We start from the raw sequence: 16,840 nt of genomic DNA, 5'->3' as shown, positions 1-16,840 counted from the left end.
TTGCCACCAACCCAAAGCACTGCTTTAGCCTGCTTGAAAATTCTAAGTTAACCAATCCACATCCTGGGTAAGAGTGGTAGGGCAAAAATCACAATGGACAGAGGCAGAAACAAGGGATGGAGTCTCGGTTCTGTTACTTATTCTCTATATATGTAACCTTGAATCAGTTACTTAATTTCTTGGAACTATACTGTAAAATGAGGCAATACCTATGTAATCAACTGAAAGGTTTGTAGGGAAAATCAAACAAGTAAGATAGGTAAAACACTACTATAAACACCAAAAAAAAACTTTTTAGTAGAAGGTGCAGAAGAAAAGAGAGAATTTTATGGATCAATCCATTAGTGTGAATTTCTCTATTGCAGGTATTCATAACTTTTGGTTCATGAATGCAGTGGGCAATATAATTGGTGTCTTTCAGGACAGACTGCCAAAGGGGTTCTCAACACAAAAAAGGTTAAGAATCCCTGAGCTAGAAAAAAAGTAGAGCCCAGAACAAATGAAGTAAGGGCCACGGAAGGAAGTTCCAGGATTACAGTAAAACGACAGTGTGCATTTGAAATAGATTTCCTTCCTGTCTAGCCCGGGGATAGAACTCAGCTCTTCTCAGAGAGCCTCCACATCAGCTGTCTTTTTACAAATCTTCCCCTCTGTTACTTACGACAAAGTCACGACCTCTGCAGAGCACTTCTGCAGGTACCCCACTGTGAGGGCTGGAGCTGTCCTTTGGGTACAGGATATCACTGCCAATGAGAAACCAAACAACAGATGTCATGGAAAGCCAAGGTGAGGGAATGCCTGACCTTCCAGAACTGGCAAATGGCCACCTTCATACCAGCCCCAAATAAGTCCCACCTGGTGGATAACACACTATCCCTTACCATAATGGTCAGTCCTTGGCTCCTCATCCCACTTTAGAAATCATTTACCGGGGGTGGAGGATATGCCAGAAGGGCAGGGAGAGCTGAGATTCCTCTTTTCCCCACCTACTTCATTTCTTTGGGACTTGCTCAACAGCTCAGGGCAAAACACTTTCTAACAGGATAGGACCCAACCTCAGATATTCACTCTTTCTACATCTTCTGATCCACTGTGGAAAGCGTCTGGAGCACACCACTGTGTGACCCAAAAGGACACGAAACATTTTTGCAACCAAATACACATTTGTTGAATGAACAAACATACCTCTTCACAACCCAGTTTCCCTGCACCAGCATCGCCACCTGCTGGATGCAGCGCAGCACAGATGTTGAGTCAGTCCCTAAACCCAGCAGGCTCATCAGATTGGCAAAAGGCATGACCTTCACTGAGACAAAAAAAAGACAACAGGTTCCATAAAGCACGGAGCCGGAAAGCCTGGATCATGCATACTCTTCCCCAAAATGGGAACCAAAAGGGAGGCTTGATATCTATGGACCCTGATCTACCACGACAAACTCATCCAGCTGGCAAGTGGCTTGAACCAGAGTTCTCTCTCTGGCTCTTAGACCACAACGTTTCCAGCGCCTGTGAAGGCTTCCTATACAATGTCCATACTCCGCATTCACTGACAATGAGCCAGGGAGGATGGCCTCCCAGCTCCGAGAGCTCAGAGTTAACCAGGTCTTTTGGTTTTTAGGGCCTTGTGGAGTACAGCATTAAGACCCAAAAACAAAAGAAAGACTATATGTTTTGATGACTCTTCAGGGCCCCATTGAGGAAAGAACAGGGGTAGGAACTAGTGTAGGCAAGGAATAGGATGGTGAGGGAGGAGAACAACAAAATGCAAGACAAGGATAAGAAAGAAGGAGGTGGGAAGGCACGAACCATTCTTCATCAATATCTTAATCTGATCTGCCAAAGGTAGAGTCCTCAGCTGGGCCATTGACAGGATATTGCTAGGAGCCATAGGTTTTTCCCTAAGGGAGAAATAACAGAAGCTTTCAGAGACAGGCTGAGCCCTAGATGGCCCTCATACCATATCATAGGCCCTGCTACAACAGAATCACAGTTCAGATACTCACTTCTCTTCCTCGATGTTTGGAGGCATTAACATCATCAAGTACTCACTGTGAACAGAAAATCACAGGTGAAAAATAGTTCCAAGGGTTTCCCTCCTCCCTCACCTCCCAAACCATAGAAACTAAGGTTTGCCATCCAAGGCACAGGCTTAGGACCAACAGTAACAACCAAACTGTCCAAAAATAGGAGCCACCAGGGATTCCCTCCCTATCCCATTGCCCGGAAACCTTGCATCCAATCTGGCCCGAAGAAGCTGCCCTCCTAGGATGTACCTTCCAGAGATGTTATCCTAGAAGGTACCACATCAGCAGAGAGGGAGTTCTCACCTTGGAGATTTGATGAGCTCTGTGCTCTCTGACATCCCAGGGCCCTGGCACAGAAGATACTGACGCTCGTGTTCAGATCGGCTGTCCTGGGGAACACGACAGACATTCATTGCCCAAACTGTGACTCCCACTCCCTAGAATCCTAAATAGGAGAACTAATCCTCATAGAGCCTAGACTGCATCACATATCATTGACAGTTTTCTGACAGTCAGAGTATAAACCAAAAGATTGGACTGGAAACAGTGCTGGGCAGGTGAGCCCTGGATGCAGTTCTAATCATAAGCTCTGGTCCTTGCCAAGGACCTCTTTTACCCAAGCATCTACAGAGTCCTCACCCGCAGGCCATAGTAGTGCAGGTGCACCCAAGGCTCTTCAGCATGCTTCTTCTGGAGAAATTCGTAAGACTGAACCCGCCGTTGGCGAGCCTGTTCTGACTCTGGCCGAGAGAAACGCACCTGTGACAAGGAAGGGAAGAAGGGAGGAAGGGAAGTATGCATTGCAAAAGTTCTAAGTCCTGGCACAAACCCCTTGGTGAATTGTATAGACCTTCTCCCTGCTGCCTAACACTTGCCATTACTTCTCCACTGTCTAGTACTCTCTGCCAAAACTGATACCAAATGTATGGCAGAACTTCCTTCTTACTGAGCTCCTATTAATATTCAATTCAAAGCCTAGTTCTGCCCCAGAAAATATTATGACTAAGCTCATTGTCTCATCTGCCACCATAGCCTACAGCCTACCTACCTTTTCTCCTTAAAACATGTAGATAAACAGTTAACTTGATGACAGAATAGAGGACATCTCAATTAGACCAAGAACTTAAGGGACAGACAATGTTGTATAGGGGAAAGACCTGTTCTGGTCCCAATTTTCACATTACACCTTGCCTGGGACTTTGAGTAAAACAGTTTTCTCATCTGCACAATAAAACTAAGCCAGATAAGTCCCAGACTTATAAAAAGATATCCTTAAAAAGATATCCTTTAAATTACACCAACATGTTCCCAATAACAGCAGCAGTCCCTTCTTTTTTTCTTTCTACACACACAAACACACACACACACACACCACATATGTATATAGTGCTCCAAAGTAAGAAAGCCTCATTTTGTCCTCATGACAGCCCCACAAAGTAGGGGGTATAAGGAATTATTCTCCTTTTCAAATATATGGCAAGTGAAATTTAAAGAGGAGTGAACAGCTTGAAATGACAATGACCAATAAAATCTGTGTGCAGCCCTGCATGCAGGACTCAATGCTGGATTACTGAATGACCTTGTCTCTAATTCTCTCCCATTTATTTTTAAGTTCTCAACCTATGTGCACAGACAGAGCATAATACTGTTAGCCCCTCCTTTCACAGCTGAAAATAACTGAAATTAAAGGACCATGAACACTGCTTTAAAAAAAATACTTTAAAAAAAATATTATATTTTCAATATAATGGTTTGATAACTATTCTTCAATATAATTGTTTTCTTTGTTACTTAACTGAATTCTATTTAATGCATTTTTTTTGAGGAGTCTATTTCATCACATTGCCAGAAGGGCCCAGGACACAGAAGAGATTAAGAAACCCTGATTTTTAAAAAGACCTAGGGACTCACTCTAGGTGGCCTAGCAAGTTAGAAGTGAAAGCAGAGATCTTCCTGTGCTGGTTTCTTTGTGTTTGATTTCACATTTTACAGCTATCCCTCCCTTCCTCCAACCCTCTCCCTGATCCTGCCACAATCCTCCCTTCCACCTCAACCCCAGCCCTATGAATCTCCCCCAAGAGACCACAACAGTCTTACAGAAGAAAGTTCTAGCAGCCCTGAGGACTTAGATATACCGTGATTTGCTTGATATCTTCTTCAGCTTCATCCTGAGAAGAGTCCCCAGCTGCAAATAGAAGAATCATACAATATTAGAGCTGAAAAGGACCTTACAGAGCTGATACAGTATTTCAAGCATTCATTAGTGTCTACTCTTAAGGGCAAGACAATGTCTTAGGCAATGTATCCATAATACAATGAAAATTTCTAATACATTTCATTTAGAAGGAAAAACATTTCTGCTATCAAAATTCTCATGAAATTCCTCTTCTTCTTGTACAAAACTAGTTGGGAAATGATGATCTAGCCCTCTGCATTATAAAGATGAAGAAATTAGGGACCAGAAAGAGATATAGTCACACTGAAAATTAAAGGCAAAAGTAGTATCAGAATCCAGGACACTTGGCTTGAGTCAACGCTCTGGTCACTGGGTTATAATCCCTAGTAAGAAATTAGCCCCTGATTTTCAATGGGCTGATTCTCTCAATATCAGATCAGGGAAAGTTAAATGACAGGCCTGCGGTCAAAATATATATATATATATATATATATATATATATATTCTAATGTCTATTAATGATACCTGTATATTTGTAATTTAAGGTATGCAAAATGCTTTAAAAAAAATTACCTCATTGGATTTTCACAATAATGCTGGAAGTAGGTACTATTTTTATCCCCATTTTACACATGAAGAGACTGAGGCAGACAAGTTTAAGTAACTTGCTCAGTCACAAAGCTAGTGAGTGTCTGAGGCTTTATTTTAAACTCATCTTCTTGACTTCAAGTCCATTCAAAGTCAAAAACAAGATTTAGCAAGATAGGTTAAAAACAAAAATGCACATTAGATCACCAGCTCCTGAATAACTAAGGGCCCACTGCAACTCTATTTTTTCCCTCTCCTGTTTTCCCCCACTGACCTCAATCTTTTTCCCAAGCAAGTTCGGGACTTCCCAAGAGATGCTCAGGTCTCTGTGGAGGGAAGGGGTGCTTACCTTCATTGGCTGCCTCCCTCTCTCGGTGCTTGGCATCGGCTTTATCCAGATAGGAGAAGCTGGGCCGCAGCTGCAGGATGCCGTGCAGAGGGGTCAAGTGAAGTTCGCCTGGCAGAGGAAGAGGGACTCTCCCAGGGCTCTCTAGGGACTGGCCTCTTCCCCAACCACTTCTAATTTCAGGTTATGGGGACCTCATACAAGATATAGAGAGCAAGCTCCCTGGACTGATTAAGGTGAAGCAAAAGCCAAATTCCAAGGTTTCAATTCCTGGCCCAGTTGTCCCTTGGAATGAATCTGTTCCCATACCCACTCTGCTCAGTGACAGAAGGGCTGAGCTAAGAAAAGGGGTTCCCAGGGCAGCCTTTCCAGGGAGCAGGGAGGGTCACATGCTACATGTGCAATCTACAAGCACTGGGATGACCAAACAAGTCTGCTTGTAGTTGGGTTTAAAAAGCTGCGACTTCTTAAGGACTATATAATCACAAGACTACAGCAAAAAGGGCCCAGGGAGATCAGCTAGTTCTAATGCCTTCACTTAGAAAAGAGCAGTGAAACCCGGAGAAGCAGGTTAAAATCCTGCACTTAGGGGCAAAGATATGTTCTTTATTTAATGTCAACTTTCTTAAGAAGAATCAGACAAATACTGCTACTACCTAAAGTTCTGAAAGAGATTTAGATCACATTCAAATCAAAAAGCTTGTAGAGGAGGTGAGTAAACTCCTTTGTCTACAGGATAAAGACTCCTTCCCTCTTTCGCCCTTTTCCCTACTTAGAAAGCAGCTTCCAACCCCAATCACCTTTTCTGTAGAGAGCGGCGGCATAGCGAGAAGTATTGCTTGTAGTCTGTGAAGAACAGAATGTCTGTTTGTCCATCAGTTTCCTGGAAATACAGCAGAAACCAATTTTAAAGGGAGAAAAATAGCAAAGAACAGGGCATGCAAGAAGTTTCCTTGCTCAGGTTAGGAAAATTCCCTATAAGGAAGTGACCTGCCCCATTCTCAATCCCTATAGAATCCAGTTTGATGGCCAATCATAATAATTGCTGGCATTTATGCAGAGTTAAGGCTTGGGATTTTAATTTCATTATCTCATTTGGTCCTCACAATAATCCTAGAAAACAGGATTTTTACATTTACTTATAATATACATCAGATAGACTACTTAAAAGGAGCCTTCACTGAAAAAGTTTATCTGTAGTTTGAAGAAGCCCCATGAAACTTCAGAGCAGCCTGCTGGAAAGTTCATGGAGTCAAGGAGACAAAGGACAATCCTTGAATTAGCAAGAGGACTCACGTGGAATAAGTGCTCGTCTCATCTGTGCAGGTGCCATCCACATTGAGTGCTATCTGCTCTCCTTTGCTTCGGCAGTAGTTGGGATTCATAGTGTCAATAGCCATTTCGAGCTCCACCTGCAGTCAATAATTTAGGTTAAAATATTCCTCCTTAAGAATGGTTCCAATTGCCTGTCATTTAGGGGAGGGAGTAGAAGGAGGGAGGGGAAATTTTGGAAAAATGAATACAAGGGATAATGTTGTAAAAAAAAAAAAAAAAAAAAATTACTCATGCATATATACTGTCAAAAAAATTATAATTATAAAATTAATTAAAAAAAAAAAGAATGGTTCTAAGAACTATGCTCAAAAAGGCATAAAACAGTATATACCTTTTGATACCATAATACCACTACAAGATCTGTATCCCTAAGAGATTTTTTAAAAGGAAAGAATCTATATATACAAAAATATTTACAGCAGCACTTTGTGTGATGGCAAAGAATTGGAAATTGAGGGAATTCCATCAATTGGGGAATGGCTAAACAAACTATGGTATGCGGTTGAGATAAACAAAAAATAATGACCAGAATATATTAGTTCATATAAATCTTTCCAGGTTTTTCAAAACCAAAGTGAAGTGCAGCATCAGACACTCTACACAGTAATAGTAATACTGTATGATAATCAATTGAGAGTTACTTAGCTACTTTCAGCAATACAATGATGCAAGATCATCAAGAATTTAATGAAAAATGCTTTTCACCTTTAAAGAAAGAATTGATGGAGCCTGACTGCAGATTGAAGCATACCTATTTAGTTTTCTTGAATTTTTTTGAGGGAGTGGGGGGGGGGGGGGGATCTCTTTTTTCTTTTCCAATATGGCTAATATGGAAATATGTTTTGCATTACTATATACTATATAATCCATATCAAATTGCTTGCTTTCTCAAGGAAGGGGGATGGGACATAGGGAAAAAATTTGGGACTCAAAATTTTCATGGGATAAAAAGTATATATTTTTTTCATTTATGTGGAATAAAAGTCCTAATTTTTAAATAGATGGTTTCCAAGGGTGGCTATGATCATCCTTTAGGAAAAAGGATAAAGAGGGAGTTCACTAGTTTCACATAATAAGAACCCTCTAGGGAAAGACGACCTTTTAGAATGTGACTTCCCTGCCTCAGGTCTTCTCTATTCCTGTTTCTTGCCCTCAGACCTATAGGATCTCACTCCAACCTACATCAACCTACAACTTCAGGACTAACTTGTCCTCACCTGGCCCTCACAATGCAAACATCCAGAGCCTGTATGGCCTGAATCTTTGAAGATACTCAAAAAGATTACAGCAAGTAGCCTTCTACACACCTGCAGAGAGACCTCAGGCCTCTCAACAAAAGGAAAGAACACCTTGAAAAGTATAATGGACAACATGAGCTGAGTAAATACACTTACTTACTAATCAATTTTTCTTAAATGCCTACAAAAGAGCTTCAGATCCAAGCCTTTTACTGAAACTAGTCTCTCCAAAGTCAATCAACTATCTGACAAATTTAATGATCCTTTTCTCAGTTTTCCTTCTTGCTGTCTCTATAACATCAAACACTGCCTATTTCTGCTTTAAAGTTTTCCTCTATTCATTTTCTGTGTATTTACTATCCTCTCCTCTCCCTAAAGCAATCTGCAGCACAAATTCTGTTATCAACTTACATATCTTCCCTTCTGGAACTGGCTATTCTTCCTAACCTTCCTTCTTCTGGGTATGTTACACTGCCAATCTCCTAATAAAAACATCGACTTTACCTATTTTCCCTGGATTCCATGATCCTGTTCTCTTGCTTCTATTTCCACCTCCATACCTCCCCCTACTATTCTATTCCTACCTCCCTCATTCAGTATCTCTTTACTACCTATCTCTTTCAGATTCAGAACTGACCTCCATCATACAGAAGTGTTAATGAATTTAATTATAGAGACTCCATGTCAAAAATCTTTACTGTGGCTCCCCAATAGCAAAGTCCAAATTTCTTAGCCTAGCAAGAAAAAACCTCTATACTCCAGCTGAAATCCAGTTTTCAAGTCTTTATGTCCCATTACTTGCTAACACATAGAACTATATTCCGGCCAAACTGAATTCTCACTTTCCCATCACTCAATTTCAATAATAATTACAATTATGGTTATAATGATGACAGCTAATATTTGCATACCACCTACTATGTTTAGGTAAAATTGTTAGGTAAATCTCTCAACTCATTTACTAGATTGTAAGTGTCTCCAACCTACAGAGCACAGTGCCTAATGCACAAAGGGGACTAAATACTGCCTTCTAAATTTAGCTTTCTCTTTTATCACCATTTATTTCCTTTCTTCAAGTGTCAAGTCCTTCCAATTCAATTCACATTTTCTAGTAGAGTTAAGACTGGGCAGGAAAATGAACTAACCTTGCTGACAGAAGGCAAGGATTCCTTTGAGCTTCCATTATGAGAACTAACTCCTAAAAACTATAATAATAGGAGGTAGAGATTCGTGCTAATGCACTTCCTTCCTAATTTCCAAATCAGGGTACTAACCTATGGTTACCTTTTCTTTCTCCCCTGAATCCTCCCCTCCCAAATATAGACCTTCCCTCTATAACCAACTTTAGTTTCCAACTCTCCTCTTCAATTTCCTCCCCACCTTCCCAAAATATAACCAAATGGCATAATCCTACTTTTTGTTGCTTTGGTTTAATCTTGGCTGATAAGTGAGGGATGTCATCGTAGGTCATCGAGGCTGGACGGACAGGGTACTGTAGAAGGAAAATAAAAACTGAGCTATCAGGGGACAACTAGGTGGCGCAGTGGATAGAGCACCAACCTTGAATTCAGGAGGACCCGAGTTCAAATGTGGTCTCAGACACTTAACACTTCCTAGCTGTGTGACCCTGGGCAAGTCACTTAACCCCAGCCTAAAATTTAAAAAACAAAAACAAAAACTGAGCTCTCCCTCCAGTTTCATTCCTTTCTACCACCTCACCACCCCCAAATTAGGCTGAAAAACTTAGATTGGGGGAAACAGTAAACTGCTCTTGGCACTAAAGAAAAAGGAAAGTCAAGCAGAAAAGAATAAAACACTACCTCTTACTTCATTCCCCCTACTCCCCCCAATCTAGAATCCTAGCAGGAAAAGTTTAAAAAGTAAACTATTTTACAATGACGTGAGAGGTCTTAATGGTATATGATGTGAATCTTTTCATTGGTGCAAAGTCTTATTTCTCTTTATCTTGGTTTACTTTCTTTCAGACAATGAATACATGCTTTCTATATGATCAATATAAGAAATATGCTGCTGGCCTGGGCTCAGAGAACTGATATCCCAGGGTTCTAAGAGTCATTACTTCAGTGGTAGCAGAATCAGAACCTGTGACTTATATTGCCCTGACTCATACAAGAAGACTATGAAGGGAAATGAAAGGGCATAAATCAGCTGGCACAAAATAAAGCAACCCAGAATACTTCCTGATTTTTTTCTTAATCAGAAGGATCTGGTTTTGGGAGGAAATCCTGGGTTAAATATCGGAAGAACTGGATTCTCATCTTGACAACGCTATGAACTAGTTGTATGACCTTGGGTATGGCACTTAATCTCTCTGGATCTCTCTCTATATATATTTTTTTTAATTTGCAAAATGAAAATATCAACCCTACCTACTAAGGCTATTGTGAAAATAAAGGAGAACAATGCATCAAAGTAGACGCATTAATTAAATGAAATAACTAATATTATTTTTAGTTCACTGCTTAGTTTCTCCAGTCTACATAAGGTCCTACAAAGTCTATAGTCTGATAAACATACTATATACTACACGAAGCCAAAGGTAGAAGCCACTTTAGACAACTAAATTCCAGCTTGAAGAAACAAGAGTTATTTCCTAAAATTTCACTCAAATAGCAAGACAATGAGCTGCCACCTCCTAAACTCATGGTTTATAATCATCCCAAATAATAGGTTAAACATTGGGAATTCAGAAGTGGAAGAAGAGAGAAAGGAATAGAAATAATGCTAAGAAATACCTTCCAGCAAGTTTACCTTTTACTTTTAAACATCCGATAAACAGTATCACCTCTACCCCCAATTCTGTAAGTTCTGTCACTACCTCTCGAAAACTTTCATGCTGGAGCCCTGCTACTGTCAGATCTCAAGCAAATAGAGTGGGGTCTTTGAATTCTAACTCAAGTTCTGCCAAAGGCTCAATTTTCTTTTATAATTCTATAATTTATAATTTATAAATTAATATATAATTTATAATTTATAATATATTATTTATAATATATTATAAATATATATAAATAATATATATAATATTTATAATATATATATTATAAATATATATAATATATATAAATATATATTTATATTTATCTATTTTATTTATTTATTTATATATATAAATATATATATAACATATATATATATATTTATAATTTATAATATATATATATTATAAATATATATATTTATAATATTATTTATAATATATAATTTATAATTTCTTTTATAATTCTAACTCAAGTTCTGCCAAAGGCTCAATTTTCTTTTATAAAATGAGAAAACCAACTCCCTGGCCACCCACCCACACAAACAAAAAGCCTAAGATTTCAAAGCACAATGTGCTTTGAATAGCATAAAATTATATTTAAGACTTATGCATGATCACACTTTTAAGGAAAAATTTTATGGCTTTCTTCTTCCCTGTAATTTTCAGAACTTTAACTCCTATAATTACCTGAAATAGGTAGAGCTTCTCAGCAAGGCTTTTGGCCAGGTATACATCAATCTGAAAAGATAAGAAAACACATTACCAATCAAGGGCACTCAAAGACCAAGCAAATGCATATGATGATGATGGAACAAGAAGCAGGGAGGAATACTCCATACACCATGCCCTATTTACCTCCTGTACGACTGGATCATTTTCTTCATTGGCCATACTAGGATGGGCAAACAAAAACCAGTCCTTCTTGGGGCACAAACTGAAAAATAAGGAAATTGTTTAATTTTAGGCAGAACTCAAAAACTCCTTCCTAATCACTGAGGCCTGACCAAGTTAAATCAATAAATGATTATGAAACTCTGATGTTAGAACTGTGTCAAGAGGGTAAAGGAAGATACCACAAAACTTATTTTTGCCATTAAATATCTTACATGATAGCTAGGGAGACAACAATCAATCAACAAGCACTGATTAATCCCCTGCTATGTGCAAGATGGGGGGAAAAAAAAAGAAACAGTTCTTACTCTCAAAAAGCTTACATTCTTTCAAAGGAAACTACATGGATGTATGTTAAGTGTACATATAGTACATACAAGGTAAATACAAACTTATGGAGCAGGAAGAAATAACATAGATGGGGAAAGGTCTCATATAAGAGTTAGCATCTGAGCTTTAAAGGAACTAGGGCTCCTAAGAGATAAAATATGGAACAAATGCATTCTAAGTACAGGGGACATACTCTGCAAAGATACAAAGCCAGGAGACAGGATATCACGTGTGAGAAACAGAAACTGAGATAGGAGATGGAATATAGTACATGAGAAAGCACCTGAAGAATATAGGATACTATTAGAAAGATAGGCTGGATCTAGACTGTAAGTTAGTGATTGAGAAGTATAGGAATATTCTTGAAGAGGAGAGACATATATATCAAACCTGTGCTTTAGGAAAATTATTTTGATGAACTTAAAAAGTCCCATGCACACTAAAATACTCAAAAGCAGAACTTTTTATAGAAGCAAAAGGACTAGAAGTAGAAGCCCACTAAGTAGAGACTGGCTAAGCAAACTGTGATGAGAAATGTCATGGAAAGTAACTGTGCCATAAGATATGATATATTGGAGAATTCAGAAGAATGGGAAGATTTATATGAACTGATTCAAGGTAAAGAAATCAGGACCAGGAAAACCATATATATCATGATTACAACATAAGTGGAAATAATAAAATGAAAGTGAATGTTCTGTAAACACAATCAAAGAAGATCTCAAAGAAGAATGTTATACTAATCTGTTGTATAGTTTTGCTAACTGCTTATTTTCCCTTTCTTTTTTATTCTTACAAATCACAGGTGGTGGTAGCAGTGGCAGTAGGGAAAATAGAGGAACATATCTAGAAATGAGTGACACACACACACACACACACACACACACACACACACACACACACACACACAAAAACAAACCTGAATCAAATCCCAAATTCCAAAGACACTAACATTCTTACAAAGAGACCTATCACTTTAGCAGTTGCACTGAAAATGGATTGGAGAAGAGATAAAATGTACATAGATAAAAACCTTCTACCTATCTTTCAAGGCCTAGCTCAAATGCTTCATCTTTTCCTTGGAGCCTTCTGATTTTTTTTCCTAGCAAGAAACTCTCTTTTTCATTCCATATCAAACAGCATTGAATATGCTTGTCCTAGTTTAGTATTTCTATTAAAGCCCTGCCCTAGTACTTTTTTCTGTTATGAACATTATCCTGAGTTTTGAAAGGCAGCTAAAAAGAAACTCTGGAAAGTCCTACCATGTTGGACATATTGGGAACACAGATGCAGTCTACTATGTGATAAACAGGCTAGTAGCTATCCTTTGATGCAAAGAGCCCACTCGTAGGAATGATAACCCAAGATACCAAAGATACAATGAAATGGTATATATAAATATACCAAAATATTCATGATATTGCTTGTATTGACAGAAAAAGTATTTGAACAAAATGTGGCATATGAATTCAATTGAATAGTTCTGCAATAGACCAAATTCCACACACAGGAAGGAAAGAAAATACAAAATAATTATACCCCATTTAAAAAAAAAAAAAAAAAAGATCTTCAAATCATCTCTTTGATAAGGATCTAATATCCAACATATACAGAGAATTAACATTGGCCAGTTTTCATGCCTACAAAGTATTTGCTATTTACCTCCTTTCCAAATCTTCTCAATTACTAGTATTCTCCCTCCCAAACTTTCTTTTACTTAACTACTTTGTATTTATTCTCTTTATATTTATACTGTATACATATGTTTACTTGTGGTTTCCTCTTCAGAGTAGACTGTTTCTTTCTTTGCATTTTTATCTTCAATAACTGGTACATAGTAAGCATTTACTAAATAGCTTGTTCTCCAAAGAAAAACTACAAATTAGCCACCATATTAAGGATTTCTCTAAACTACTAATGTTAACAGAAATACAAATGAAAGCAACTCTGAAATTTCACATTATACCTAGCAAATTGGCAAAGATGAAAAACCATGAAAATAATGAGAGAGGCTGCAGAAATCCATGCCTAGATGTTGAAAGAACTATAAAGTGGTTTAACCACTCCAAGAAACAATCTAGAATCATGTGAATAAATCAAGTAATCTTCAACACAGAGAATACACATGCCCAAAGGATTTAAATGACAAAAAGATTCAATGTACTCAAAATATTTCTAGAAGCATTTTTTGTGATGGCAAAGAATTGAAATGAAGGTGTCCATCAATGTGAAGTAATTAAATAAATTATCATAAGTTAATGAAGTAGAATTTTATTGTTACAAAAAATAACAAACATGATGAAGAAAAGGCCAGAAAAATTTAAATGAAATGACACAGAATGAAGAGAACAAAGCCAAAAAAACTAAAAATGTAAGGAACTACCATTACAAAACAATAGCAACCAAATGTTATGAAATTATAATGGCCAAGCTTAGCCTCAGAAAACTTATGAAAAGACATCTCTCCCTAGACTCTGGAGGGGACAGAAGGGGGGAAAGCTACATATACATGTTAAGAGTCTTTCATGTGGTAATTTGTGTTGCTGATTTTTTTCCCCCCTTTCTTCTTTTTTCTCATCCACATCCACTTCTTTATTCTTTTTTGTTAGCCAAGGCTCTCTGGAGTTGTAGAGGAGAAGAGGAAGGAGGAAGGGAAAATAATATAAAAATGAAAGCTATCAATAGAAATATATTACTATCCACACCTTTTGCCAGAAAGCTCACTGCTAAGATAATTACTCCAATGATATCAAAAATAAAAAAGATATCTCTCATATCCATCAAAATATTTATAGAAACTTTTTTTTTTTTTTTGGCAGTAGCAAAAAAATGGAAACAAAGTACATTGAGGAAGAGCTAAAAACAATTTGTAATACATAAATGTAATGGAACATTATTGTGCTAGAGAAAACAATAAATAATAAGAATATAGAGAAGTATGAGAATACTTATAAAAGCTAATGCAAAGTAATATAAATAGAACCAAGGAAATAAATGTCAAAGTAAAAGAATTACTGAAAGTGAACGCCATGAAATTATAATAAACAAACTTTATACCTAAAACAGATGAGAATGAAACTGAGCCCTTCTTTGCAGAAGTGGGAGATGGTGGGCATAGGGTGTAAAGTTCTATATATCATGTCATACTTGGTTGACATATCAGTTAATTTTGCAAGAACTATTTTTTCCCCTTCAATCTTGTGTTGGTTTAAGATTGAAAAAGTGCATCTACCTCTTTTCTTTGGAAAAGTGGGAGATGAGGGTGTGCTGAATATTTGACATGTTTCCTGTGTTTTATTTAACCTTTAAAAAAAATGTTACAAGGGAAGGCTGGGTGGAGGGACAGGAAGATATATTTGGAAATGGCTGTGATAAGGAAAAAAGCACCAGTAGAAACATGGGGGGTTTGTTGATTGTTTAAAGAAGGCTACCTAAGTTTTGAAAGATGCATTACCAGGATGACTGTAGGATGATGAATTGTTTGGCTATAGCAATTCAGCAGGGTCATAGATCTACTAAGGCAAAGGGCGTACTCATGTAGGAAAAAAAATCATTCTTTACTGAAGTATCTACATACAGGTCTCACCATTATCTCTAAAAAGTAGTATAAGCTCTTTGAGACCAAAGACCTTGTCTATTTTTAATATCTCCCTCTGTGCCTAAGAGATCATTCTTGACAGTTATTTAAGGAATGAATGAACTAGAGAATACAATGCCACATAAAATCAAGTGCACACTTATATGGTACAAACACTTTTATAGGGAGAAAAGTGTTCAAAAGAAAAGAAGACATAATGGAGACCTCATATTCAGTTGTTCACTTCGCCTCTTCTCTCTTTCTGGGATTTATGTTTGGATGTTAACGTTCTCCTGCACAATCACCTCAATGCATCACCTCTGTGACCACTTTTCTATCCACTTTCCATGCTAGCCAGACAAGCTTGAGCTTAAGTCTTTCTTATCCAAAAGAAACAGGCCCTTCCCAATCTCATGAACTGCGTCTCAAAGGGGATCTTAAAGAATCAGAGGAAGGCCTGGAGAGCACATACCTACCTGCCCAGACGGGCAGATGTGGCTTTGCCCTGGGAGCAGTACACCAACAGTCAGGTTCCCCTCTCAAGTGTCAGTACCAACTGAAAGAAAAAGAGGCATGAAAAATATAAAAAAATAAACAGGAATACCCTGCCCACAGCGACTGACAAGAATTCATAACTATGGCCACTGCCCTTCTAGTCTGATTTTCTAGTCATTCGCTTTAGGCCTATACTACTCAGGGAATGAAACAGTCAACTCCAAGTTACCATACACACAATACCCACTAAGAGAACTTACAGCATGACACCGAAGAAAAAAGTAACCCCCCCGATTCTCACAAAAGCAAAGGATGCAAAGTTGAGGTCACACTATTTTGCCCTTGTCTTCTCTAAACCACTTGCTATGGAGGAAGAACAGGGAATTCCTGCTCTCACATTTGTACACCAGGCAAATTTTTTTTAAGGAATCATCAGAACTGAAATGGACCCAGGGAACTAGTCAGTATAGTCAGTAGTCCCAGACTCAGGCCAAAAAAAACCAACCACAAACAACAAGGGCTCTTGAGAATTAAGAAGGTATGTGTGCATGTATTTTGGGGTGAGGAGTCAGAAATGATGAAATCATAAGTTATTATAGTGTTCACTGTGCACCAAAGAACCAGCCTCAGACCTGACAGGAGGGGGCATCCGTCACATAACCTCTAGGGTTCAAAAAGAAAAATGATGGCAAATGGAAAGGATCAAGGGCTGGATGGCTCTGGAAGGGCCCTTCTGTGTCTCTGCTGCCTTTTCAATAAAATGAGGGAATGCCATTCCAAGACTACTGCCAGATCTAGGAGTTCGTGATTCTACATTGACCCTTTAAATAAAAAGATGCTATCAGGACAAAGGACAGGGACTAAGTTCAGCTGTAAGGGAAGGGAGCAGACGGGACCCCAAGGGTGCTACCCCAAAGGGGTCCCTACTTCTCCCCAGACCTTCCCCTCCTGTCCCTCCTACCCCGGGCTCTGCTCTCCAGGTATACACTACCTCCCCTGGGACCAGGGGAACCCACTAGTCCCCAACTCTGACTCGCTCCATGTCAATGGGCATTTCT

The 16,840-nt window shown here is 38.4% G+C and overlaps 1 protein-coding gene across 5 annotated transcripts in view; it reads right to left on the bottom strand.

The window, feature by feature from the left end:
- The window catches only part of POLR3E (RNA polymerase III subunit E), a 32,202-nt gene that overhangs the window by 10,493 nt on the left and 4,869 nt on the right, over positions 1-16,840 (bottom strand). For 2 of the 5 annotated variants that reach the window (XM_074281018.1, XM_074281017.1), the window contains exons 2-15: positions 15,760-15,843; positions 11,345-11,423; positions 11,177-11,227; positions 9,122-9,199; positions 6,431-6,546; positions 5,935-6,017; positions 5,138-5,245; positions 4,160-4,209; positions 2,664-2,783; positions 2,328-2,413; positions 2,004-2,048; positions 1,807-1,898; positions 1,186-1,306; positions 662-743 (exon numbers count right to left, since the gene is read on the bottom strand). In XM_074281018.1, the coding sequence (XP_074137119.1) occupies positions 662-743; positions 1,186-1,306; positions 1,807-1,898; positions 2,004-2,048; positions 2,328-2,413; positions 2,664-2,783; positions 4,160-4,209; positions 5,138-5,245; positions 5,935-6,017; positions 6,431-6,546; positions 9,122-9,199; positions 11,177-11,227; positions 11,345-11,380 (1,068 nt within the window). In that variant the 5' untranslated portion in view covers positions 11,381-11,423; positions 15,760-15,843. Of the gene's footprint in view, positions 1-661; positions 744-1,185; positions 1,307-1,806; positions 1,899-2,003; positions 2,049-2,327; positions 2,414-2,663; positions 2,784-4,159; positions 4,210-5,137; positions 5,264-5,906; positions 6,018-6,430; positions 6,547-9,121; positions 9,200-11,176; positions 11,228-11,344; positions 11,424-15,759; positions 15,844-16,840 lie in introns of all 5 variants that reach the window. The other 3 variants (XM_074281020.1, XM_074281021.1, XM_074281019.1) reach the window with 3 other exon arrangements.

The sequence above is a fragment of the Sminthopsis crassicaudata genome, chromosome 1 (assembly GCF_048593235.1).
Source record: "Sminthopsis crassicaudata isolate SCR6 chromosome 1, ASM4859323v1, whole genome shotgun sequence".
Classification (NCBI taxonomy): Eukaryota; Metazoa; Chordata; class Mammalia; order Dasyuromorphia; family Dasyuridae; genus Sminthopsis; species Sminthopsis crassicaudata.
Note: the sequence above shows the minus strand (reverse complement) of the source record. Positions and strands in the feature narration are given on the sequence as shown.